The sequence below is a fragment of the Odontesthes bonariensis genome, chromosome 23 (genome assembly GCF_027942865.1).
Source record: "Odontesthes bonariensis isolate fOdoBon6 chromosome 23, fOdoBon6.hap1, whole genome shotgun sequence".
NCBI lineage: Eukaryota > Metazoa > Chordata > Actinopteri > Atheriniformes > Atherinopsidae > Odontesthes > Odontesthes bonariensis.
In genome coordinates, this window is record NC_134528.1 from 17,349,866 (window position 1) to 17,376,680 (window position 26,815).

General features: G+C 41.7%; 3 protein-coding genes across 5 annotated transcripts; 2 read left to right on the forward strand and 1 right to left on the reverse strand.

Annotated features, from left to right (window-relative positions):
* Positions 1–1,533: 1,533 nt before the first annotated feature.
* Positions 1,534–5,613, forward strand: tbx6 (T-box transcription factor 6). Its single transcript, XM_075457659.1, is given in 9 exon segments — positions 1,534–1,603; positions 1,949–2,147; positions 2,340–2,607; positions 2,712–2,855; positions 3,022–3,092; positions 3,177–3,235; positions 3,323–3,602; positions 4,466–5,561; positions 5,563–5,613. Coding segments are annotated over 9 exon segments (2,238 nt in total).
* A 2,478-nt stretch (positions 5,614–8,091) lies between these two features.
* On the forward strand, positions 8,092–14,357 carry prodh2 (proline dehydrogenase 2). The gene is made up of 10 exons (XM_075457650.1): positions 8,092–8,334; positions 8,549–8,739; positions 9,440–9,566; positions 10,764–10,835; positions 10,932–11,012; positions 11,477–11,620; positions 11,731–11,897; positions 12,785–12,895; positions 13,700–13,788; positions 14,176–14,357. The coding sequence occupies exons 1-10, from the start codon at positions 8,104–8,106 to the stop codon at positions 14,355–14,357; spliced, it is 1,395 nt and encodes a 464-aa protein (XP_075313765.1). The 5' UTR covers positions 8,092–8,103.
* A 1,141-nt stretch (positions 14,358–15,498) lies between these two features.
* On the reverse strand, positions 15,499–26,563 carry eif3c (eukaryotic translation initiation factor 3, subunit C). Of its 3 annotated transcripts, none has more exons than XM_075456769.1 (23): positions 26,428–26,563; positions 25,344–25,461; positions 25,189–25,254; positions 24,916–25,105; positions 24,692–24,817; positions 24,507–24,558; positions 22,666–22,790; positions 22,405–22,544; positions 22,139–22,289; positions 21,878–21,981; positions 21,115–21,256; positions 20,773–20,898; positions 18,935–19,028; positions 18,473–18,660; positions 18,047–18,271; positions 17,746–17,937; positions 17,485–17,656; positions 17,235–17,394; positions 17,033–17,098; positions 16,782–16,869; positions 16,532–16,697; positions 16,213–16,254; positions 15,499–15,995 (listed from the first exon to the last, which is right to left on the reverse strand). In XM_075456769.1, exons 2-23 carry the CDS (start codon positions 25,439–25,441, stop codon positions 15,796–15,798), a joined length of 2,913 nt encoding a protein of 970 aa, XP_075312884.1. In that variant the 5' UTR covers positions 25,442–25,461; positions 26,428–26,563; the 3' UTR covers positions 15,499–15,795. The 3 variants fall into 3 exon arrangements, with proteins under 3 accessions (XP_075312884.1, XP_075312883.1, XP_075312882.1); XM_075456768.1 differs by having other exon boundaries at positions 16,180–16,254; XM_075456767.1 differs by having other exon boundaries at positions 16,168–16,254.
* Between the last annotated feature and the right edge of the window lie 252 nt (positions 26,564–26,815).

The following is a 26,815-nucleotide window of genomic DNA, read 5'->3' on the forward strand; positions in this document are numbered from 1 at the left end:
CCAAATCCTGACACCTTCACCTGTGACCACCCTACTGATTATAGAATCTCACAGAATGCAGTTGCTTGTATATTATATAAACTTTTCTTCCTGTTTTGCCTCTGTTCAAACGTTTTGTGTGCTGCTGGCACCACATTTGAGACACTTTTATCTTTTCTGAACACTGAACATCATTTCTTTGTACGTCTGTCGGTTGAATGAACGTTTTATTAATGATCAAATTACAGACGAAGGTTTTTATTCCACTTTGGAAAATTTCCCAACTTTTCTTTGTAGAAACTTCTAGACATTCATGTTTGTCTAGCGACCAAATTGCAGCCATTGGCCAGCTGTCCTCCCTCTTCCACCTGCATTCAGGGCCTGACTCCCTGCAGAGAAAGCTTAACAGGCAGACTGCCGGGAGGAAGAAACATGTCATCAGGCCATCAAACAGCTACAGGGGGCCTGCTGGTAAACTACCAGATTTATGTGCATGTATAAGAAGCTTAGTGTTTCCCAAATGATCAAATTAAAGAAAGAAGATTTGAAATGTAAGACCGCAGTGGGCAGTAGCCGTTTTACATCTTACATAAACACTGTATGTGACTGATTGCTGAAACAGTATATATAAAAAAAAAGTTTTAAGAATGTTAACCTGAGTCAGTGGACCATCCGGGCATATAAGAACAGATCAAGTGTTTCGACTAAAAGTACTGAAATCATTTTTTTTAAAGGCCATTTTTGAATGACTTGGAGAAAATTGTCACTAATTTATAGATTTTTTTTCTGAATTCTATAACCTTAATCTAAGTCATAAAAGCTTGTAGGGACGTATAAAAGCATCACATTTTCCTCTTAATTATAGTGGAATTGATGAAATTAAGAAATTAAAAATTCGGACACTACATTCCTCCTTCATGGATGAATTGAAAACATATAGATCCATAGGCAGATCTATAAAGAAAGTTAATCACCTGTAAGTTGGGTCATGCCCCACCTTTGGTAAAAAGCTTTTGGGCGATCCTTTGATCAAAAAGACAAATCGTACCAACCAAACCTTCTTGGCTGAGCTAAATATGATCAAGTGAAGCACAAATATGTCAAACAAGTCAACACAAATCACACTTGTGTTCCTTACAGACACTAAGCGCAGGCTGGATTTTTTCTGTCACCTCCGGTCTAGATTGATTGTGTTTGTCGAGCAGAGACAGAAGGAAAGTTGAGGGAATAGGGTGGAGAAACAGGGAGGTAAATGAGGAGCTAGGTGACAATGGGACCATTTGGCCGAACGTGTGAAGAACCACACACCTATTTAAAGGAGCCAGCCAGCACTGTGGGCTCTTACAGCAAAGGACAGCAGAACGACAAGAACGGATCTGGAAAAGAAGTGGCCTTTCTCAGAAGAGATCTACAGCGGAACTACTTTTTGGTTTTAGATAGCAGTGAGATTTTCCCCCAGCACAGGAAACAGAGACACAGCCAAAGGCAACTAAGGAATGTTGCTTTGAAGCAGGTGAGAAGACGAGTCAAGGGACAAAGACAGGAGACAGGAGAATGCTGAGTGTGGAGATGTACCCCAGTTTGAATTTGGGACCACAAAGGATTGGAGACTGCTTTTACAGAGGTGAGAGAAGGAAATTGAAGATCCAAATTTGCGATTTTATGGCTTTTAAAGATAATACATGACAGACGGGTTTGATGGGGGCGTATTGCAGCTCTCACGACATTATTGCAACAAGAAAAATAATGGCCTGAGTGCTGCCAGTTCGCAGTTTTCTTCATTTTTTTTTTAAATGGCAAAACAGTTTGAAGCGATAATAGTTGATTCATACGCACTGAAAGCACTGAAGTTTGAAAGAAAAGTGGATTCAAATGTAAAATACAACCTTGACAACGTCTTCCTGTATTTGCTTTATTTTCACTGTTCATTCGAAATCATTTCAACCCTGGATTTTGTCCATTCCCACAGACAGAGAGGCTCCTCCACTCATCCCGTTGTTCCCTCCAGCCTGTGACATGGCCCAGAGGATGCTGGCCCCTCCTCTCCCACCCAGCGAGCCCGCTTCCAAACCCCAAAGAGATGAGGTGAAGATGGAACTGGAGAATTCAGCTTTATGGAAGCAGTTCAGCTCAGTGGGCACAGAGATGATCATCACAAAGAAGGGCAGGTGAGAAAAGTTTTCAGAAACAATACTCGCAATTTTTGTCTTTTTTGATCATTTTCCCATGCCCACCACTCTCAACAGCTTATTTTATCCTAACCTTCAATATACCCCTTCTTCCTCTCTCTATTCCTGACCACAAAAATAGCATCTGAAAAAATTTTTAAAAATTTTATTTTTTTTTTTCCTTTCTATCAGACGGATGTTTCCTGGGTTGAGATTGAAGCTCTCAGGCTTGAACCCATCCCTCCGCTACATCCTCCTCCTGGACATCGTCCCAGTGGACAACTCCCGCTATCGTTTCCAAGGCGGTGGTTGGCAGGCTGTTGGTGGGGCAGAAGCAAGGCTACCAGACCGGGTGTTCATCCATCCAGACTCTCCTGCCACAGGTGCTCATTGGCTGAGCCGCACCATCTCCTTTCACTACGCCAAGCTCACCAACAACACACTGGACACACAGGGACACGTAAGTACCGCAGAGGGACTGGTCCAGCATCAGCAAAGTATGCAACATCTATTCGTCTTAGTGGTGCATGTTAAGTTAATCATTTTCTTCTTTTTTTTTTCAAGATCATCCTGCACTCCCTGCATCGCTATCAGCCCAGAGTTCATGTGGTCGAAGCCAGAGATGTGTTGAAGTGGGCTGGAGGACAACACACCTTTGTTTTCCCCGAGACCCAGTTTATCACAGTCACAGCATACCAGAATAACAAGGTACCCCTGTGGTTCTCACATCTCAAGCAGCAAAGCCACAGACACACCCTGCGACACAATGTCAGAGAAAAATGTAAAAAAAAAAAAAAAAAAAGAAGCAAAAGAACAAACAGAACAGACAGAAAGAAAAACTGTGACATTTTTTTTTTGTTGCTCCTGTTTTCAGATCACAGAACTCAAGATCAGCTCCAACCCATTCGCTAAAGGCTTCCGAGAGGATGGCATGAACAGCAAAAAGTACATAAAAACACAGGAAAATATGAACATGAAATAGTTGTTTACCAATTGTGAAGCATCTAACATATTTTCTTTCCTCTACAGACAAAGAGATGCAAGACAGAAGCGTAAAATTACCGTCCTGACAGAAACCTTAGACATTGGTAGGTCATTATTCTGGACATTATCATGATATAAAATGAATTGAATTACCTCATTCTAAAACCTATCCACTCTTTCTTCTACTTCAGTTAACTGTGATCCTTGCGACTCCACTGAGCTTGTGCTGCAGCCTTCATCCAACAGCACAGACCTGCAGGCTCTTGCCTTGGCTTCTCTGCCTCCACTATCTGACCACTCCACTCGGTTCAGACCAGAGGAGGCCTCCTATAAAGACACACTCAATCCAGAGCACTCGCTAGACCTTAACCAGGCATTTATGGCCTCCCAAATGTCTGATGTAGGCATCAATTTGGCCAATGGGATGCAGGAAACCTCAGGAAACGAAGTGGCAAACAGGATCATTGAAATGTGAGTGTGCCAAAATCGGCTTATTACTTTGGTGGATGTCAGATGACAAAATTAGAAAATGTATTGAATATCTTAAAGCAAAATATTGGGCATAACTTTAGAAGACTTCTTTTAGCAAGTATTGAAGCTTATGTAAATATATCTTTTGGCAGCTAAAAGTCTTTCAGTTCTTTTTTTAGGGGATTCTTGTCCATTTAACCTCCAAGAATAGTCAAGTTCTTTGAGATTCTTAGGTTGTCTTGCATGGACTGCTCTCTGAGGTCCATCTACAGATGTTTGGAGGAGGGAGTCCATTATGAGTCCATTATAGTCCATTATGAATTTTGGGGTGTGTTCCCAGTACAGGATTATTATTACTGCTGTAGAAGCCATCCTTTTGCTATCATCAGCTCTTGAGCTTGACCGTTCTTTTCATGGATACCTTTGCTCATTGCTGCTTATTTCCAGTCTTTAATGCCACTTCCACTCTGGCTTTGTGGTAATCTGTTATTTCAATTTTTTAGTCCATGGCTACAAATTTCTAGCACACAGTTTGAACCTTGCATCGTCAGTCCTTTACAATGACTATAAACAAACTACAGCCCTGAGACCTTGGCAGAAAGTTTGAAGCTCAAATTTTCCAGCTTTTTTTTCACCCTAAACTATGTAACCTAATGTCCTAACAAGTAATGTTTCATGATGAGTTTCACCATTATTTTTGTGAATGAATTACATTGACTATATTGCAACATTGTTAGCAAGGATATTGTTGAAGAAACATTCAAATTAATGTCAAAGGAACAGTTTGACAGTTTAAGCTTGTTCTATATATGCTAAAGTAAAATGTGCAGAATCTACAACAACCTTTATTTTCTCTGCCACAGATCAGATCCTATGGCTGAATCAGCTTACACCTCCAACTTCGCTGCTGTTCAAGACAACTCCTCCTCCTTCTCCTCTCTTCCTGTCCCCAACCCCTCAGTCGTATCCGATCCTCAGCCGTCCATCCCACCTGTCAACTACCCCACCCTTCTTTCATCCTCCTCCACGCTCCCTGCAACCCCCTCTCTACAGCAGACCAACTTTACCTTCCCCACCCCACCTCCGTCTGACTCCTCCTCCCCACAGGCGCTGCTCTCATCGTCCTCCTCCCCCTCCTCCAACACCTACCACACCATCCCAGAGACAGTCAGCACCCACACTCCAGCCTCTTTTCGTGCAATAGGTTCCTCTTTCCAGTCAAATATGCAGGAACACATATCCACTCATGCCCTGCTTACTCAACCAAGCCAGCAGCTGCAGGGTGAACCTATTACTGACAGAAATAACGCACAAAGTTTCCAGGCCTCAGCAGCTTTTATGTATCCAAATGTCCCACTTACAAATCCAGACCTTCCTCCAATTGTGGCTCAACCCCTCATCAATCAACCACCTCTGCCATGCTCCGTACCTGCCAATAGCACCTCCACATCTTTTGCTTTCCCCTCTGTTCCCCCGCATATACAAAGTCTCTCATTTTCGAGTGTGTCTCCCAGCCCTGCTCTGCACCTCCCAAATCTGAGCCACCAAGCGCCAGCTCCCTCCCTTGCTGCTGCCTTCCCTCACTCCTCCTTCACTCACTCATCATCCTCCTGTTCTCACCCTCATTTCCAACCCTCTTCCTGCTTGTCTGTGTCCTCCTCGTTCCAGCAGTCTGTGACCTCTGCAGCCTCAATGCCACCAGCACCACAACCTCAAAACCTGCCAAATTCCTCTGTGTCCTCCTCCACCTGCTCTTATCCTCCCGTTGACATCGGCGTCATCCCTCCCACCTATCGCTCGGAGTTGGTATTGCACCACCCAGCCCTTCTCCCTCAGCTGGATACACAACTGCCCTCCTCCAACCCACCTCCAGCCCTTTACCCCACCTTTCCATCATACCCTCTCAGACTGTGTCAGAACCCTCACTCGTCCCTCTCCATCCCCTTCAGACACCTGTATAGACAACACCAGCATGGCCACCCCCACCCCCAGGGGTCTTACCTGGATATGAGTACAAGAGCAGTGTTTTAGGGTCACGTTTTGTTGCCATAGCGCTTTTAGGGGAATTAGCAATATAGGGCATTGGTTTAAGTAGTGCACTGTTCTCTGGGTGAATGTGTGTCTGTGTGCATGTGTGTGTGTCCTTCGGAAAATTCAGATGAGGAACAATTTGATGAAATTGATACTAATTTGTATATACTTTGAAGATTCCCGTTTTAAATATTGATTCCAGTGTGAGAAATAAAAGTCTCATGTTTAAGAGTTTTGCAATTCAGTTGTTTTTTTTCTGCTTTAATGCTGAACAAGTTCAAAGGAGCCCTTTAAAAAAAAATGTTCTGCAATTTTTCTCAGCATTTGTGAGAATTTGTCATTCCCTGTTCAAGATTTTGAAGCTCTTCTGGGCACATTTACACATAATCATGACTGAAATAATTGCCTGAATGCAATTTTACCACCACTGAAATTGTTTGTCTAAACCCACCAAAGCCGTCTGACTGGTGTTTGGTGTGTTAAGATGTCATTGTCTCATCTATATTGGAAACCAAAATTAAGTTGAAATCCAAATCGGCCCCGAAAGGACAACAACAACAAAATTTTGAAAAAAAGTAACAAAAAAAATAAATAATAATATTTAAAAAAAATGCACAACCCTTCAGAAAACATTTTTATCATGTTTTTGTGTTTCGTGAAACAATTCTGTTTTGCTGCCATTCTTTAAAAAAAAAAAAAAAAAAATGTTTTGTTGGTTTTGTTGTTGTGCCCCTCAGCACCACTTTAAGTCACCGTATGCTATATTAAGCAACATATTGTTGGCCTGTTTAAATTTGCCCGGAAGGCATTGATAATGGAGGCATTAACCATATTTACAGTGAATCATTTTCAAATACTCAGAATATCAGTTTACACACAATAATGATTTTTTTTGGTCATGATGCCCCACATCATATTAACGTCCAAATTTATTTCACATTTGCAGGCTGAGATGTTTATATCATGGGACCCATGTGGTTGCATTAAAGCATCACTTTCATATGCACAGTGTGTCTGATTCTGCACAAAGAGGCACTATGAAACATGCAACAAGCAGCCTACTGCTGGAGGCTTGGTCCTGTAGCACTTCCATGTTGATGAATGGACTGAGTCAGGATGCAGAGCAGCAGGAACAAACAGGAAGAGTTTGGCTCAGCTGCAGATGACTTTGTGTCCCTAACTCAGTGAAGCTCCTGAATGGTCCCACTTCAACACTCAGAGGCTTATCAATAAGATGAAAAAACAGTTCAAGCTCAATAAAGGCTCTTGTCTAAACTGTAGAGAATCGTCATTCATATTGGGAGCAGCTATGTTTTCATACCTGGCTGGTCACCATTGCAAATGCAGCAAAGATTTAAGTAGCATTTCAGGACGCTCAGGGATTCAGGTCAGAGATATATGACAAGGAGGGCAGCAGTTAATCATTTCCTCTTCAGGCTGCTTTTCTTATCTTTCAGGAAAAATATTTTTTAGGCTCAACCCTCCACAAAATATAACTGAGAACACCTGTAATGTTTTCACTTTGCTCACAAAGGTCGTTTTTACATTAAAGAGACCTTAAGTCAAAATGTATCCGATTCATAAGCTCCATAACATTTTAAAAAGCAAATGTTGTCCATTTAACAATATTTATATTTATAAAGTAAAAAAAGAAAAAAACTATTATTGAATAAAAAGCAATATTCAATACTCAATCTTAAAGTTTTTGTGAATAATATTTATACACAAATTGAGTCCTTCGTGTCCACTGGGTTGATTTCAAACCAAGGGAAAACTTTGGGGTTGATGCTAAGGGTCAACCTGATGTTTACTCACATTTCAAACAGTCACTTATTAACCAGCGTATCCCACACTCAAAACCCTCAAACTGGACTTGTTCGGCTTCATCTTTAGGTTTTTTTGAGTACCATTCACAGGACGAAAGGTAAGGCACTATATGAGTCTGACTCTTGCACTTTCTTACTTAGACTCAATTTTATTCCTTCGCCAAGGTGAGAGGCGTAGCAATGGTGTTGTTTGCCAGCTAGACACACAAAAACCATGAAGCCAAATTTCAGAGGACTTGATGAGGAGGTGGAGCATGGGCACAGGGGCACCGCATTTGATTTTGGTGCTGATTTGGATCACTTGCAAACTGCAAACAGAACGTAGGCTTTGTGGAAGATGCCCTCTCCGAGTGCCATTCCAGCTACTCATTGAGTGTCAGAAATCTTATGAATGCCACCGTCTTTTCTTTTAAATGTCCTACTCTGGGATGATATAACTGCAGTTATTTCTGTCTTCTTCCAACAGGTTCTAAAATGAGAAGATCATCAGTTCCTCCAGTAATTTCATAAAGCTACTTCTGATCACACACACTCCGAATTTTCCAAATAAATAGAATTAAATAAAAAAACTATATATATTAAAAAAAAACAGTCATTAAGACTACAGCTAGAAGCTGAAAAAAAATCACACATATTCAACTGGGATGATGTTGTACTCTCGTTTACGCCTTTCACGCCCTCACCTCTTGTCGCTGAGGCTTCTGGGTACTGCTGCCTGCAGGACGGTGGCGGTCAAGCCGCCCGAACTTCCCTCAGCAACTCTGGCCTTTGAGGATCCCAGTGCCTTCAGGGTGAAGAGTCTGGGAGAACTGCTCCGTGCTCTGGGCATCTTCCACCTTTGCTCTTTCCCTGTTCTGGTCAACAACTGTGGAAGGGTGAGACTCTGATTTGCCTTTAATTATGGTCAAAGAAAAAGAGATGAAGTGAGGCACTGAAAGATGGATCTCACTGTGAAAGTCAATCTATGGCCCTCCTTCAACGGAAGGATTTTTAAGATGCTGACTGTGTTGTCTTGTTATGAATAATTCCATCACTATCACTCCTTCTTACCTCTTCAACCTGCTTCTTCTCTTTTTGTTTTTCTTTCAGCTCATGTCAGTAGCCCGCACCCTCCTAGGGAGGAGGGGGTTTTCCTTGCTGCTGCGGCCCACTGTGTATGCCCAGTTTGTGGCTGGAGAGAATGAGGGTGAGATCTCTCAATCCATGGAGAAGATGAGCTTGCTGGGATTGAGGCCCATGCTGGCTGTACCAATTGAGGAGGACCTCGGAGAGAGCACTGGGTACAGCTCACGGTCGTACCTTTGGATGTAGTTTTAAAATGAGTTTGTTAATTAATTCATTTATCTGTAAAACACACTGAGGTGAAGGCCCCATCTGAAACATAGTTGGGTTAAATTAAAACAAAAGATAAAGGTATAGGAAAACAAACAAACAAACAAACAACAAAAATAAAAAAAAACAGCTTTGGGGGCCATGTCAGCTTTTCTTAAGGTGTCTCGCTGGAGCTGAATACTGTTTTAGAGTGCTGCTCACCATTAACAAGCAGAAATTCTGCATTATCCTTCTACAGTTTGTCTGCTGATATACCCATGGCCATGATGATATACATAATTTAGCACATGTTGGATCTTCTATCAAATATTTGGCATATGTGTGTGTGTTAAGAAATGGCCTGCTAAATATACTTAAAAGTAATGCAATCTAAATAATGAAATCAAGTTGATAGTTTGTGAATGAATTCTCTCTGACCAGCTGGATTGAGGTTTGGATGTGAGGAAAACTGTGGTGCTATGAAAAACATCTCTGTAGTCTGCAGCCGCATTGTACGTTTCTATGACAACACGTACATGTCTGCCTTCTTATTTCAAGAGGAGCACATTTCTAATTTGTTTAACTACCACTCATTTCTGTTGTTTCACAACTGGGTGCATTTAAGTTAAAAGTTAAAGTGCACATTGGCCTCGTGTTTATCACCACCAGAGAGAAAAGATATGACGACAACATGGAGGCCATGCTGGAATGCGTGCGGATATCCCACAGCAACGCCTGGAGCAAAGACCCAATGATGCAGCTGAAAATCACGGCACTGCTCAGCCCCGAGCTGTGTGTAAGTCCCTCCATCTCAGAGTCAAAATACATTCAAATTAAAAATTTTACATTATTTTTCTTGTTCATTTTGTCAGTATAAAGGAGCTTCAACGTTACACTTTTGGGGGATCCAATTAACAGTTACCATACTGTTTTGTTAGTTTTCTGAGCATTTTTGTTTTAGGTCAAACATTTGAGCTGCTCTGATCCGTCTGAGGCCACATAAGGCCTATTTCAGACCAGGGCGGCAAAGCGTGGCGGAACGGAAGCGATTTTCACCGGAGGAGGTGAAAATACATGGAAACAGATCTGTCCTTGCACACCGACGCGGCGGTAGTCGGGCGGTAGCGGCGCGGAGACGCCTCCGTCCCGCGCTGCTTTTGGAAAATAGAACTCGAGCGGAATTTGGACGGCAGCGGCCGGCGGTGGCCGGCGGTGTCCCGTTGAAATGAATGGGGAATGCAGACAGGGCTGGAGCAGAACTACCGCGGCCGCGGACTGTCCGGTGTGAAAAGCCAAGTTGAACACACCGCCTGATAACCGGCGTAAGACTGCCGTCGTTTCGCTGCCGCCACGCCACGCTCTGGTCTGAAATCGGCCTAGGGCCATTTCAGACCAGGGCGGCAAAGCGTGGCGGAACGGAAGCGATTTTCACCGGCGGAGGTGAAAATACATGGAAACAGATCTGTCCTTGCACACCGACGCGGCGGTAGTCGGGCGGTAGCGGCGCGGAGACGCCTCCGTCCCGCGCTGCTTTTGGAAAATAGAACTCGAGCGGAATTTGGACGGCAGCGGCCGGCGGCGGCCGGCGGTGTGCCGTTGAAATGAATGGGGAATGCAGACGGGGCTGGAGCAGAACTACCGCGGCCGCGGACTGTCCGGTGTGAAAAGCCAAGTTGAACACACCGCCTGATAACCGGCGTAGACTGCCGTCGTTTCGCTGCCGCCACGCCACGCTCTGGTCTGAAATCGGCCTAAGAGGCTGACCTGCTTCACAATGATTGTATCTGGATGTTTCTGTGCATGGGAAACAAGATAAGAATACAGATTTTAGTGTTTGCTGTGTCGACAGCTGCACCAGGTCATTTCTGATAGCTCAAACCCATCTCCCCCACCCACCTGCCCCTGCTCTGCCAGTGTTTTTTTCATTCTTTTGACCCAGTGTTGACATTATGTGTTACCTGTTACTCATGAAAATACATCGCTTGTGTCAAAGGTGAAACTCACAACCCTCATCGCACAACAACCCTATGATTTGAGTCTCCTTATCAGGGCGATGGATGGAGAAGTAAGCCCTCAATCCATAAATTAGTCCAGTTTTATCCTTCTTTCTTTATATTTACAACAATTGTGGAGTTAAATGAGGTTCACCTGCCTCTTTCAGCCAATCACGTTCCCTGGTTTAGATGAAAAAGAGAACACCCACTTCCTGTGCAGCCTGCAGAGACTCAACAAAATAGCAGAGGTACGGATATGAATAATTTGTATACATGCAACCACTTTGTATCTTAAACACTTAACCATTATTCTATTTTTTTAGATTCAAGTTTATGAATTGACATTGCACTCAATAATGAAAATACAAAATAAATCAATAAATCAATTAAATTAGAAGTAAAATTTAAATCTAAAACACAAAAAAGTTGTCTTTGAAAAAAAGATTAATTTTTTAATTTTTGATCAAAACAATGAATATTAAAGTATGTCAGCTCATTGGTGTGCTTCATCTGTCACTTCACTTATTTAGTGCGACAGTTACTGCTCTCCATATTCATCAGTATTATGGGTGCATGTTTTTACGTCCGGTTCACTTATTAATTTATTCTTGAATGAAATGGCATTCCTTAAATGAATTCACTTTTATCATTTACAGTATTTGCATGATTTCTTTTTTTTTTACAAGTTTACATGCAAATATTTGTGTTTTAGGCGAGTGTGAACAAAGTCAGAGTCCTGGTTGATGCAGAGTACACTTACATGAATCCCGCCCTCTCTGTTGTCACCATGGCAATGATGAAGAAGTTTAACAAAGATGGCGTGTGGATATGGAACACATATCAGTGCTATCTGAAGGCAAGTTATCTTTATTTCTATCCCTTTAATTTACTAAATTTGTGCAGAATAAGACATTTTGTTCTCAATCAGATCCTCCCCCTGTCTTTCTGTCTGTCTGTGCCACTCAGGAGTCCAGGTCTCTCCTGTTAGAGGCTCTACGCCTGTCCAAAAGTGATAGTTTCGGACTGGGCGTTAAGCTGGTACGAGGAGCCTACATGGACAAAGAGAGGAATCTGGCCAAGAAAGAGTGTCGTCTGGACCCCATCCACTGGAGCTGGGAGGACACGAATGACAGGTTGAACCAATCAAATGCATCTAAATAAAAATAAAAAAAGCCCAGAATACACGCAGAGCATCTCGGACGTAAAGATGGCCAAAGGTTCAGCAAATTGTGAAGCAGTTTGAGAATAATGTTCCTCCATGTAAAATTGTACAAGGCTTTGAGTAGTAAACAGTCCAAAATATCATCACAAATTCAGAGAATCTGCAGACATCTCTGTGCACAAGTAAAAATCAATATTGGATGACAATGATTTTTGGTCCCTCAGGCAGCCCCGCATTGAAAACAGACATAATTCTGTCATGGAAATCCCTGTATGGGCTGAGGAACACTTCCAGAAATCATCCTATGAGAGCGTAGTTCCCTGTACCATCCACAAATGATCCAATAATGATCCAGAGACACACACTGTCTTCTCTGGGCCAAAGCTCTTTTAAAATGTACCGAGTCAATTAGTGTCAATCTGTTCTGTAGTCAAGAGAAATTGAAATTCCAAATCTTCCTCCGCATTAAATAGAAGAGGGGCCATTCTGCTTGTTATCAGAGCTGAAAAAGCTTGCATCTCTAATGGCATGGGGACACATTACTGCCTATAGGATGGGAAACTTGTGCAACTGAAAAGGCACCATCAGTGCTGACATAAATACTTTATATGTATATACAAACAAGAATTTGATCCTTTCTAGGTTGTATTATGAAAAAATTATTGGAATATGAGAATTGCAAATCATTGCATTCAGTTTTATTTAAATATTTCGTACTGTGTCCCAAATTTTTGGAACTGGGGTTGCACCTTGGATTAATCATGTAAAGTCAATTTCTACTCAGTAAACTTGAGAACACTGGCTATTTCTGATGGAGAACTGGGACTTGACACATTTCATACCCTCCTGTGTTTGCAGTTATAATGGCTCCCTGGATGTGATGCTGAAAGCCATATCACAGAAACCTGAACGCTACAGGATCATAGTGGCCACTCACAACGAGGAGTCAGTGAGAAAAGCTGCCCAACGGTTAGAGCACGTAAAGTGAAAAACAATGTGGTATCTGGCGTCTGGTGTTTTTTCGTAGCTTAATCTTCAAACATGTCTCAAACTTATCATGTATTGATTTTCTGCAAATTGGGAGAGTCTTTTAAAGCAGGTCTAGTGTTGTTCTTGGCAGAGGAAGCTGTTCAAAGTACACCAGGCACCGGCTGGACTGGTTACCTCTGAAGACCGCCTCACCAATGCCTGAGGCTATATTAAAGGATGGACACAAATTTTGCTGTTCGATATATTCATGCCAGTTAAAAGAATTTAATCAGTGAATCTCTTTTGAGGAAGCGAAATCAATCAGTTGAATGAATCTGTCTTGCAAATTTGAGCTACTGACCGCAAGCTGCATTGATGAGGCTGACCTTCGAGGTGAGAGTTGGAGAATCCAAAGCAGAGGAAGCTATGATATCATTAAGTCTTCCTACAATGTTCACATTTATTTCATCTCCTTGCAAATGTCCCTTTGGTGCGTTCACTGCCACATATTTCCAAACTCACCCTGATTCTAATCTTAACCTGAGTGAGTGTGTCATGTTGTAAATGTGTACGACTTGGACCAAACTATTATGTAGGCATTGGTCTGGTTGAAAAACACTATCTTAGTTTCTATGCATCAACTGTGATTATTTGGTTCTATAAACTATCAATCACAAATCCAACAGTGTAGTAACATGAGAGAAATGTATTGGTTGAGTACACTTTTAAGAGTTTCATGACCAAAACAAATCTTACTGTCCCTATTGGGGGTTTTGATGTGAGTCTTGTGTATGTGATCACCAGGATGGAGGAACTGGGGATAGACAAAGATGGAGGCTCAGTGTGTTTCGGCCAGCTGCTCGGCATGTGTGATCATGTCTCCCTCACGCTGGGTGAGACGGGATGTCATTCTTTAGATTTACCTCAAGAATGCCTCCATCTTAATAAATGACAGCTTGACATTATGGATGTTTTTTTGTATTAAATTTCAAAGCTGTGAGATGTGGGCTAGCAGCTCTCACCACCCAACTTCTCTCCAAATCAAGTGATTTAAATGCTTCCACTCTAACATAAAAATCCATGTAAATGAACTGAAGCGTATATTCACACATAGTTTGTGCAGGCAACCCTATAAGGGACTCAACTGTTTTGTGCAATTTCTGCAATGAATTCAGCATTTGCCTTCCTGTGGAGGGATTTAAATGCAGTTTTAATGCCTGAGGTGAACACAGCTTTTGACTTGTCGTTTAATTCTCCACATTCTCTCCTCTTCCCTTCAGCTAACAAAGGTTATGCTGTGTATAAGTCGGTGCCGTATGGCTCAGTGGACGATACACTCCCCTACCTGGTGCGCCGGGCTCAGGAGAATCGCACCGTGTTGCAGGGAATCCGCAAAGAAAGGGATCTACTGAGGCAAGAGCTCAAACAGAGACTAGGGCCGAGTCTGAGGGGAGGCAGCTAATAAGACCACCTGCCCAGAGGGACGGAACACAAGGAGCAAATCTGCTGCTGAACCAGTGGACACATGCACAGAAGAGAGAAGGAAGCCGTCAGGGGAACACTTTTGGTCTGCTGAACATAAAGCCAAATCGGTGTCTATTTTCATAGAAAAAAAATACGTTTTTAGTAAATAGTAATTATAAGGCGTTCTGAGCTTTTTAACCTAGATTGAAGTGAGAACAATGTGTGCTAGTTGCTTAATCATAGATGAAAATCTCATCTCATATTACACATACGATTGTGAAGAGTAATTTTGCTGCAGTGTATTAAAGACTGTTAACATGTTAATGTTTTACATCAAGGGTGGAGAAAAGCTGGCTGTGTTTCGTGAGCTTGTGTGTAATCATACCAGTTTGTAGATAGTTGGATACTCTGTAAAATATTTTAGGCTTGGAAAGACAATTCCAGGGTTTTTCTTTTTTTTTGGGCACATTTTGTGCCATAAGTGAACGCCTTGTTGAAAAATGCCTCTTGTACTCCTTGAACACCTCAACTTGAAACTTGTGCTAAAATATTTAGATCAGACAGTTAAACTTAATATAAACGTAGCTCTGTGCTGCAATCAAGTGAAGTAGCAGAAATGCCTATTTTCAAAAAGGCCGTTTTCATTCGATTACTGTTATGTTTTCATCAGAGGCTGTGCTGGGTCAGGTTGGGATGATCCACAAACCACTTTCAATCCTTAGGCTGTATTTTCTTCATGTGCTTTATAACAATAAACTATTCAAATGTACTGAATACTCTCTCTGCTAATTCAGTGTAATAATAGACATTTAAAAGCGGCTTGATGAGGATTAGAAACAACTCTTCTAATCAGAGTGATGAGATAAAACTTGGCCTGTTTGCTAATGTTGCATCTTTACTGGATAAAAGCCATATTTAGCAGCACTGAGAAGATTGTTTTCATATGCACTGAAGAAACTACAATTAACAAGAAACTGACATTGATGGTGACGCCATTTGGTAGTTCGTCTTTGACTCTCACTAATATGACTCATTTGCCTTGAGGTGAGTATCAGCAAATGCGTCATTGAAGTAGATGAAGCACCCGAGAAATTGTCCGTATTTAAGAATATGAATGATCCAACAAGATAACACATAGATGCTTGTTATTGTTTATTTGATAAATCAATAGTAGGTGACACGTCTGTCGCTGACTGTTATGCCACAAGCAAGCCGAGCGCACTGCAACGCCTTTACTTTCTGTCAATAACATCGTATTCATCTCCATGTTTAGCCAGAAGTCGGCAACACTGGAATATCACACTAAGCAGCTGACTCAGGATCAGCTAAAAAAACTGTTTTGATAGGGAAGCAATGGACGTTGCTGAGCGCAGGACACCAGGTTGTTGGTGGTGTTATGGAATGAAGACTACTTTAGGTGGTGAACACGTCCAAGCTCAGTAGTTGCCTTGGTTTTGATTCCTGTATCCACCTCGCTGGTAGCCCCCCTGGTAGCCCCCCTGGTAGCCACCTTGGTAGCCACCTTGGTAGCCCCCCTGGTAGCCACCTTGGTAGCCACCCTGGTAGCCACCTTGGTAGCCACCCTGGTAGCCACCTTGGTAGCCACCCTGCTTCTGTTGGTAACCACCTTTCTGATCTGTAACAAGAAAACAACAATCTATTGTTTTAGATAACAGTCATTAATCACAAGAATGTTTTTGATTTTACGCACTGCAAAGTTTTAGCCAAAATTTCAAATGAAACCATTCAAAATCAGCTTCAACCCGTGAGCAGAGAGTTTTGATTAATTTAGAAGTGTAAACCATTACAAGTTTCTTTGCCTTTAGACTGCATCCTCTTTGTGGTTAGCATACCTCTCTGGTAGGATTGCTTCTGTTGATAGCCACCTTTTTGATCTGTAAAGCCAAGAAAAGCCAATTTGAGTTTTCAAAAACGATAACAGTGAACCAACAAAAGCTAAATAAGCACGAGGGAGGTTTCTGAATTTCTAAATTTCTATCATTCTAAGTCTAACTACTTTAGGGTGAAAAATGCCCTGAGAATGTGGTCTAGAGATGCTTTTAAACACCAGGACATTGTGCAAAAAGAATATCAAATACATATCCTAGATGTGTGAAAACTGCTATAAAAAAAACAAAACTTAAAAAAAACAAGACATATGGTGGAGCAAACCTCTATTGAAATAGCCTCCATAGACTCCTTGTTTCAGGTCAAAGACACGCTCATTATTCTCCACCAAGCTGCCCAGCTTCTCTGCAAGCTGCAGAGCCATGTTCTGCAGAGAAGTGGGCTCAGTGCGGTGCATCACCACTGTCTGTGTGGGCTGGTCCAGAGAGGCCTGTTGGGTACAGAGCAGAAAACGTTAAGAGGACATCCTATAAACACACTAAAACAAACTTCAATAAAGTGACCTTAAACATACCATCAGCTCCTCATTGATGATCATCTTGCTGATTATGCTGTGAACTGTAGGGATATCCAGCTCAAACATCTCAGACAGTGTCTGCATGCTGCAGAAGACACACAAAAAGTTCCTCATGTTAAAAGAGATCGAGATTACGCTTTGGTTTATTTCTATTTTGTGGAAAGCAACACCAGAAAACAGAAAAGAGCCCGAGATCAGAATTAGTTTGAGTCCACGTGCATACAAACTGAGCTGAAGGCTGAGCTCACCTGATGGAGTCGTATACGCTGCTGTAAGTGAACAGAAAAGTCCTCAGAGACTCTTCTTGGATTTTTCTGTAAATGAAAACAAATCAACACTTATATAAGACTAAAGTGCACAATGTATAAAACAGAAACCAGACTTTTTTTAAACATAACTTGTAACCAAATGATAAATTCCTAAAAGCGACTAAATCAGACAGAAGGTTACCTGACAAGCATCTCGCGCACTCGCTTTGTTTCAGGAAACAAGTCCCAGACTTTGCTGTTCATCTTCTCATTGATGATGAATGAGTGGCAGGTACGCCAGTCTCCCATCTTCATGGCCTTGCTGGCTGCCACCACATGCTCCCTCATGCTCTCAGGGGGTCCTGCAGGAGAGACAGAGCAATAATCATCCTGTCTGGTTTCTCTGAGAATGAACTGTTCTGGCGTAAAAGCTTAGGCGATATGTTACATACCCAGCAGTGGCTGTCTCTCTCCCACCCTAAGCTGGTGATGGAACTGCTTGCTGATCATCCTGCGGCGGGCGTCAAACTCATGGGCGGCCATGTAGGGGATTTCCAAAAGCATAGCTGATACCAGGTACACACACTCCAGTAGCTCCAGGTTGATGTGCATGTGGAATGGAACCTATGATGGAGGTCAAATGTTTTAATAATGCAGTCAGATCCTGTACAACCTGAGATAAAGTCTGTTCTTTCATTTTCATCAGAACCTACTTGTCTTCTCTTTTCAATCTTCTCCTGCTCCGCATTCCTCTCCTGCATGTTCCTCATGAGCAATCCTTGACCGAGGAGCTCTTTGGCACGGCCGGACGACTGGATGTCCAACAGTGCATTGTGGGCATCCTTAATCATGCCCTGCCTGAAGGCGCAAATGCCAAGCTGGACCATAGTTCTGTTGTATAGGATCTAGGGAAATATAGGGGGAAGAAGTTAAATACAGATGCTTGGTGTTCTACTTAAAGGAATTGGTGTTATTTCAAGAAAGGAAGTTCAATGTAATCTCGAGTTAACCAACCTGGACGGGCGGGTCAGCGTGTTGGATGTTGTCCTGCAGGTGGCTCATGAGCATCAGGTCACGCGCCTGGTACCAGCGTGAATGGAGAGCATGGTGGTAGATGTGGCAAAGGATCGCGCAGGTACGGATACGGTCGGTGCGATCCTTGGAATAGATAAACTTGCAGAGGCGATCCATGATCACAGCACTGTCCTCCCCTTCACTCTCCTCCTGATCCTGCTCCGACTACACAGCACACACACGCATCACTCAGCACCACATATTCACAAAAACCTCAGCTCATCCCGCCACAGAAAGATTTTTTTAAACCCAAGGTCTTATTTTTACATTTGGGTTCATTCAACTCCATTAAGAAAAGAGACGGCACATCTGTTTTTTGTAGCTTCCTCTATCATACAAACTGTGTCATTCTTCTGTTTTTCTCACCTTTGTTTCTCCCTGCAGGCCCAAGCTGCGCCTGTGAGCTTTGTAGTCGAACTTGTAGTAGGTGTGCATGATTCTGCGCAGGTAGACGCGGCAAATCTCTTCCGTGCTGCCTTTGTTCTCCAAGTAGGTGAGCAGCCGGTCAACGATGCCACAAACTCGCCCCTCGTCTTTGAGATTGTCGACATATTCTGCCAAAGCAAATCATGAAAAAAAAAAGAAAAAAAAGGAGAGAGATATATTGCTTTTATGTGCATCATTGATGTATTAAACCGATACATATTCCTGATCATCATTTATTCACATTTGTATTTTTGGGCGGCATTTGAAAATAAAAACAACAGGGGAAAAAAAAAAAAAAAAAAAAAAGGGTTCATTTCAACCTTCTACAACAACAATAATTTGAGGTATAAAACATTTGCATCTTAACGGTTGGAAGGAGATACATTTTTTTGCAACACCCACCTTGTGAATGGGGGTCTGTGTTCTGCATGATCTTGGTGAACTCTTCATCCATCCTCTCTATAAGTGTTAGGACACACCCACGCACCCTGAAAGGCTGAAAAAAAAAAATAAAAAAAATATGTATTACTATTTGTTTTGCAATGCCATCCTCTCACCAGGCTCACAACACACATCCATAAGTCACATTTTGTTTCATGAACAAAAATTCAGCTATATCCATAAATGACATTAACAAGACATCCCATGAGACTAATGCACAGAGCAGACAGACTCATTTGGGAGTCTATATGTCCCCCATTACAGAGCTTGAGGAAGGGAGGGGGGTATTCAGGAGCAGTGACAGCCTGAACTGGAGTGGAAAATAGGAGTTGCAGAGTGAACATTGTTGGATTTTAATCTGATCATAATCTGTGGGAAGCGAGCCCGAACCACAAAGGCCCTGCCGCCAAACCCACACCCAGTGTGAAACAATCTACTGCCAGCACAACACTCTGGGGAAACATCCGATTCTCTTTGCTCACATCCTGACTGTTCAGAGCTCTTTTGTCAGTACGACGAGAACAACATGATATCACATAGGCGGCCATAATGTTATGGCAGATCAGCAGGGTTCTAGCTAGGACGAAATTATAGCGTAGTGGTGTAGGCGAGGGAGCGAAGCGACCAAGCCTGGGGGGATTGTGCGGTGACCCCCCCTTCCGCGATGCGGAGATTTTGGAAATTTAAGGTAAAAATTGGCCATTTTAGGGGTACCCAAAGGGAGAAATTGTACTTTAAAAACAATAAAGTCTTAATGGGAGATGTTCCCATCTTTGCTTTTGGCAGTGTGTTACCTTCATAACGGACCTTGTCAGAAGACATTAAAACTTAGACATAACCAGGAATAGAGATTAAAAAAAATGTTTATTAAAGTTACACACTTTTCAGTTATCCTGATGACAGACAAACAACGCATCCAAAAATGTGTGCGCGACTTCTGCGTTTATTGAGTAGACCTAGTTCGGCTAGGAGCACTCTTTACTTCAGCTGCTGCGAGCCGCTGAGCGCCTACTGTTTCGTCTGCAGTTGCACTAACTACTGTGCAACCTTTCTTGGCTGTCATCGTCAAAAACAGTAGGGTAAAGCCTAGGTATGACAACAAGTAGGACAGAGAAAGAGACAGAGCATTTGTGGTTGCTTTATTCCATCATCTTTCGTGGAGAGGACTGTTTTCTGTTCTTTTCTCGAGAGCCAAGTCAACTGCACGTTCAGCTTAAATGATAACCTGATCAGCTCATCACATATTGTATGTAAGAAGCTTTGAAAAAGCACAGCAACCTTGACCGTTTTTGCTTCCTTCAAATAGGGACTGGTTAAAATAGGCTACAGCTATTCTAACATGATTTCTGCCGAATCCCCTTACGTGTGCGCTTCTGCGTGTGTGAGTAACCATGGCTACGGAGCACTCTTACCAGAGATTCTAGGAGCCGCGGACGCAGAGTGCCTCTGCCTAGAGCTACAGTTTCGTATGCGGTTGTACTGACAGGTAGCGCAACCTTTCTTGGCTGCCATCGCGAAAAATGTGTCAAGTTTGTCAGAAAGGTGAAAATGGCATTGATCTGGCGTTATTGTATAAATAAAGTAGCGGATCTCAGTGTGAAAGGGGCTATTGATTTATGATTGAGGAACCGAATGGGGGAGAAAGACGGCTTCCTCAGGTTTGAGAATATTAGGTGGAGGAATAAGATCCTAGAATTAAAATAACATGGTAACTGACTCGGAGAGAGGGTTCAATTTGAACAAAACGGTCTCCAATTCAAGTCGCTACCCAAAAATCTCACAAGGGAAAGACCAGTCACCTGTTCTCCAGCGTTGAGATTCTCACTGTCCTCTGCAATGTTCTCCCCGATGAAGATGTTGTTGAACTCAAACAGGATGTCCAGCAGCTCATCAATACAATCCAGGCACTTCTTCCACATATCAGCCTAAAAGGAAGCAAGCCAGAAAAAAAAAATATATATATATAACTGATCTCAATCCTTAATGTTAAAAAGACTTCTAATTCTAAGCATTTCTGCCCATTAAAAAAAAAACCTCTCAAGACATAGGAACCGTCAATGGATGAAGTATACTTTTAATTTTTAATCAAGCTTTTTCAAAGTGAGTGACCTGAATGTCACAGAAATCAAAATATTGCTCACCTTCATGAAAGCCGCCAAGTTGGGGTTGTAATCATACAGGGAGGCAATAATGTTAAATTTAATCTTGACAGAGATTCCATGGCCCAAGTTGTGCTCAGCAGCGATGGCCTCCAGAGCATGGAGAAGTTCAATTTGGGCAGCCCTGTCAGAAGGAGGAAAGAAAACATGAGGATGACATCCGTCACCTTAAATAAAAAATAAATAAAAAGATATGACTGCATCTATAAATGTAATACACAATTAATAATAACTACATAATAAAGGAGGCAAGACAATTCAGAAGAATGTGGCATCTTTGTTGGATAGGACTGGCTGATTGGGAGCTGTAACTTTAACGGTGACTCGTGCTTAAAATCATTCACACATTTACAGCAGTGACTAACATTATTTTACATCACCGATGAATTTTGAAAACAACACAATACACTGGATATATATCCATAATCTGTTCTGAAATGTATTTTAATTGTATGTTCCTGTATGCATTTCAAACACATGGCTGTTATTCTTTACCAAAGCTATGCAAGTTATTCAATTATTTGTAAGGTAATAGTCTAACAACAGGATAAAAATGTTATCTTATCATCATGAGGACAAACTCAAGGGTTCTCCTTCGTGGCTGCTTTGCTAACTTGCTTATTGGACTACATCTGAAAAGTGTAGATTCATCTATCAATTCCCTCTTTAAATTATATCTTAAATGTGCTAAAAAAAAAAACACATTTTCTATTAACTGGAGCTTTAGTGACGGATGCGGTGTTACCTGTCTGTGCCCTTTTTGCCTCTTGCTTGCAGGATCTCATTCAGCTTCTTCACCACCACCACTGTGTTGATCTCTGTGCCTTTGGCAAACATCTTGGGCTTTTCCTGGGCACAACAAAACAAAAATATATTTTCATCATGTACTTTTGAGGGACATAATTCTATACAAGCTTTTAGATTAGGCCAAAAATAAATAAGTGCATATTTTGTCCTGCCTACTTTCAGCATAATGATTGTATCAAATATAAAATCCCTTATTTACCTTGACCAGAGGGACGCCCCCTCTAACCTTCTCCCAGCCTCCACCCTCCTCTTCTCCCTCCCCTTCAACCTCCTCCCCAATCCGCTCTTTCTTTTTTTCCTTCTTTTTCTTTCCGGCCTTCTTGTCGCCGGCTCTGTCTGGACCAGGGGCCCTGAGGACATTTACAATTCAGATCATATTTCAAGTTATCACGTGACCTTCTTTGACTTAGAAATACACAAACAAACAATGTTCTGGCGCAGAAGTTATCAGGAGAGTGCACTTGCTTCTTGAGGAAGACCGTGGCCAGGGATTTACTCTTTTCCTCCTCGTCATCTGAACTCTCGCTGTCTCTCTCGTCAGTGTCTGGACCCCAGTCTTCCTCATCTTCGTCGTCATCATCTTCATCGCTAGAAGATGATTCATCCTGATGGAGGAGTTAAAAAAAAAAAAAAAACTCAGCACATTAGCTCAGGCATCTTGTAAATATATAAGTCTTTTTCATTGGTTCGCAATGTTACATACTATATTGCATGCTGGCCTCTTACCCCAGATCCCTTAGCAGTCTTAAGGAACTTGCTGGCCTCTGAAGCACCTTCAGGCTTTTTCTTCAAGAAGGATTTGGCCGACACTCCATCTTCACCTTCCTCTCCATCACTGTCAGAGGAGGAGCCTTGTGGAAGAGAAATTATGAGAAATTTCAGAAATTATGCTATGACAGTGTTTCCCATACATTGAGGAAACTATGGCGGCCCACCATAGTTTCCTTTTGGCCGCCATAGTTTCCGAATCCCAATCGTTTGAAACACAGCGATTTTTATTTTTTTTAATTTTTTTTGGAAACACAGCGATTTCCTCGAAAACCAACCAATATGACTATACAACAGGTGAATTAGTAATTAAACATGTCCTAAAGTGTGGAATGTCAGAGTTTTGAAGTTTAGTGGCAAAAAAAAGGTTTATGTGTTATTAGTCGCTGTCGGGGCGATTGACACACGTTATAGATCAGGGGGTGCGCGTGCATAAAGGTCAGCTGTAATCATCGTGATTTCGTTGACAAACATATTTTTTTACCTATTTATATTATGAGAAATAATGTGAAATTTGAGCAATGACGAGTACACTAGTATGTTGTCCGGTATGTTGCTTAAAAAAATAGCAAGCTCAATAGTTTCTGTTTAAAATAAGGTGTTTCATCCATCCCGCATGTGTGTTTCAACCATCCCGACTAGGCGGAGCGGGGTGAAGTTGGTTTTATATTCGATATTCGCCTATTGTCCGGCTTTGTAATTGTAATAGCGTCACAAAAACCGCACCAATTAGCCTCAGGATGGTATTAATATTTACAGAAAACTAAGACTAACATACCACAGGCTTTATCAACTCACCAAAGTAAGCAAGTCTGGCGAAAGATCAGAGTAACCGCGCCGAATATACTTCTAAGTGAACTACGGCAGCCGGAGCGCTTAGGGACCGTTGCAAAAGTGCAACGCCTTTTTTTGTTCTCACTGGATATTCAACCAATGAACACCAAACCACTTCTGATGGGTTTGTGAACTCACTATAAAGCTTTCACAGCCTTTTAGTTTCCAGAAAAATCATTTTAGGTAGAACATTTACTCAGTGTGCATAGTTAATTCCATTTTAGACTTTTATTTTGTAATAGCTCTCTTGTTTTTAAAGATATCAACACCAAACCACTTCTGATGTGTTCCTGAACTCATTGTGTACTTCCCACACCCTTTATTATTAAGAACAACCTTTTCAAGTTTCTCAAAAAGGCATAAGTACTCACTGTATATGATCCATTCATATTTTTCATGAAGTTTAGTTTTAACCTGTAAATATTTTCTATTACAATTGTTATCATTGGGTTTTAATGACAAGATGAGGTTTCCTTATAAACCCACGAGGGTTTCTGACATCTCCAGCACACATTCCTTTTTTTAAATTTGTTGTGTTTTATTGTGTATTTTTTTTTATATTTGAATGAATGTGTGCAAATCAATCAAATAAAATCAAATCTGCAGTCGCACAAACTTACGCCGCGTGAATTTACCCCCCCCCCCATAGTTTCCAAAAATTCTGTGGGAAACACTGTATGACTTATTCATTATTAGCATTATGTCTCAACATAGTGATGTTTACTTATAATCCTGGAAAAAGTATAAAAAGTAGAATGTTTGCAAGAGAGTTTAACATAAACCAAGACTATGAACAGTAAGAATTCATCTTTAGTAAACAAGGAACCCCCATCAGTGACCATTCGAGATGCAAAAATGACCAATGGCTGTTTTAAAGGGTTGATAAAGGAGATGCTAGAAAACCTCAAACCTGTAGTAGATATAAGCTCTTGAGTTCTTTGGAACTAAAAAAAAAGAAATATTACCAGAATCCTCTTGCTCCTTCTCCTCCTCTTCATCTGCAGACTCCAGGGGGTTCTATCAGAAGCAGAAAAAAGACGTTTTTTCTTCTCCTCTAATGCATGTCATCTATCTATTTTCTCACTTGCAAACATTTCTGTTTACAGTTTTGAAGCAGAGTATCACTGTGAGACAAAAGTTCCCGACTTACCTCCTTGTACGAGGCAATTTCTGTTTCATAATCTCTGTTGTACTTGCGGATCTTCTGACGCAGCGTGCTCAAGGCTTTTGCGTTGTTTTTGTTCATTTTCTTCTTGCCCTCTTTGTCCTCCCATAGCTGTAAGGAAGATAATGTTACCCATGTACTGCAAATTTAAAAAAATATATATATAATAAAATAAAAATCCAGCTGTGCTTTGAAGCTCGACTACCAACCTGGTTCAGGTAGTCCTCTAAGTCAGCCAGCAGTCGGATGTAGAAAGAGGGAACACCCTCTTTGTCCACAATGTTCTTACTCTTGAGGAAGGCTCGACATAACTGCTCAAATTCTTCCAGACATTTGGCCATGTCACGGATCTTCATAGCATTGCGAATAGTCTTTATGAGGTTAGTCAACTCCTCAAACCTAAAATTCAAACCAGAACAAATTCAAATCTGGCCACCTGTTTAGTTTTGAACGTATGCCACTGAAGACGATGCCACACCGACCTTTTGTCTTTGGCACTTCGCACAATCCTTTTAGTGTCCTCCTCATCATCACTAAGAAGCAGCGACCTGTGAAAACAACATGGGTGTGTGAGATCACAACAAAAGGAATCTTTTGATTTCTGCCAACAATGACATTTTCTGCAAGTTGAACTGACTGCTTGTAATTTGTCCCGGGTGCTTTAGGGGTGATCTCATCGGCGGACGACGACTCCTCTGACTCACTGTCAGACCCGGTTGCAAAGAAACGAGACATTGTTGAAGGGAGCTGTCAATCTGTAAGGACAAAACTACACATGTGAGGACTGCTGTTTAAGAGTTTACAACAAATAATCCGTATCTGAGCTATTCTGCTCAACGTTACTAATGAAATGTGAGCATCTAATGCAGTACAAAAACAGTGACATTTACTTTAGGTTCCCAAAAATAGGTACGGATAATTGAATGAATTAATCTTCATATAAAAACTTTATTATATCATTCCAACATAGAATGCATGCAATTTCCAACATAAATTAATCCATTAATGGCGCACAGAAGGAAAAAATGTCCCGACACAGAAAAACAGGGTTTTCGGTTTTGTTTGTTTCTTGGTCATTATCCTATGAACGTTTCTGTTAAATTCTGTGACATCAGCACACATTCCCAGCAATAATAGCATCTATAGTTTGTGTTACACGTGCACAAATTATATTTAACATTCTGTGTCAAGCTTGTAAACGTTAGACGACCTTTCAGCAGCTGTTCAATAACTACCCATTTAGAAACCAGTGCTCAACATATTTCCTGTCTAAAACTAGAAAAATAAGCAATAAGAACAATTTAAATGTGTAACAGATAGAAAATACAGGCTTCTGATGATTAAAGCAGATTCAAGAAACGGCAACGTTAGCAACCCTTGCCTGTAAGTGCTGTTACAAATCACTTAGCTAGCCCAACTTAGCTTTGACATAAGGACAACAAGCAGCCAAAGAAATTGGAACACAATCTGTACTTATACTTTAGCGCAGTATGTTTGACTACAATCCACATAATGACAACATATATTGTATAATAGTATCCAGCTATCACGTATTTTTGTCGGATAACGGAAGGCCAACGTTTAGGTGGAGCGCGGTCGCTGGTTAGCTAATGCTAGCATAAACCAAGAGAGCGTCAGGCCTCCCCTCATGTGTACCCAGAAAGTACGCTACGCTTAGACGCTAGATCAAAGGGTTTTATTAATTTCACAGTTAAGCTCACCTATGCCCTTGTGAAAGTTGTCCTGTCGTGTTGTCTCGTTTTACTGTTATAAAAATCCAGTTTTGCTGTAGACGGGCCACAGAAAAGGCGTGCAGCACTCTTGCCGGCAGCTTGCGTCAGGAAAGGAAGTGTGGAAGTAGATCAACACAAAATGCGGATGGTCTGCAGACCCAGACCAGATTTACACACTCACCGAAAAGAGGCTCATGCGTTGTACTGCCACCAAGCGGCTGAAAATGTAAGCTCACCAGAAGGGACTGGTTTATGATTATAATTATAACGCAACTCAGTTTTTCTCTTAATAGCTTGAAATGGCCCTCCATAATGCAGACATCCATGCAGGCTTTCTGTCTCGATTACACCTTGACTGGTCAAGGATGTTACTTTT

Bases quoted from the DNA above. Each gene is read 5' to 3' on its own strand.
- eif3c (XM_075456767.1), bottom strand. From the start codon at position 25,441: ATGTCTCGTTTCTTTGCAACCGGGTCTGACAGTGAGTCAGAGGAGTCG. The intron at 25,106-25,188 runs GTCGGTGTGGCA...TTTGAATTTTAG, and splicing joins CGAAGTGCCAAAGACAAAAG to GTTTGAGGAGTTGACTAACC. The intron at 22,290-22,404 runs GCAAGTGCACTC...AAATGTCCTCAG, and splicing joins GCCACGGTCTTCCTCAAGAA to GGCCCCTGGTCCAGACAGAG.
- prodh2 (XM_075457650.1), top strand. From the start codon at position 8,104: ATGATGTTGTACTCTCGTTTACGCCTTTCACGCCCTCACCTCTTGTCG. The intron at 11,013-11,476 runs GTACGGATATGA...TTTGTGTTTTAG, and splicing joins GACTCAACAAAATAGCAGAG to GCGAGTGTGAACAAAGTCAG. The intron at 11,621-11,730 runs GCAAGTTATCTT...TGTGCCACTCAG, and splicing joins CATATCAGTGCTATCTGAAG to GAGTCCAGGTCTCTCCTGTT.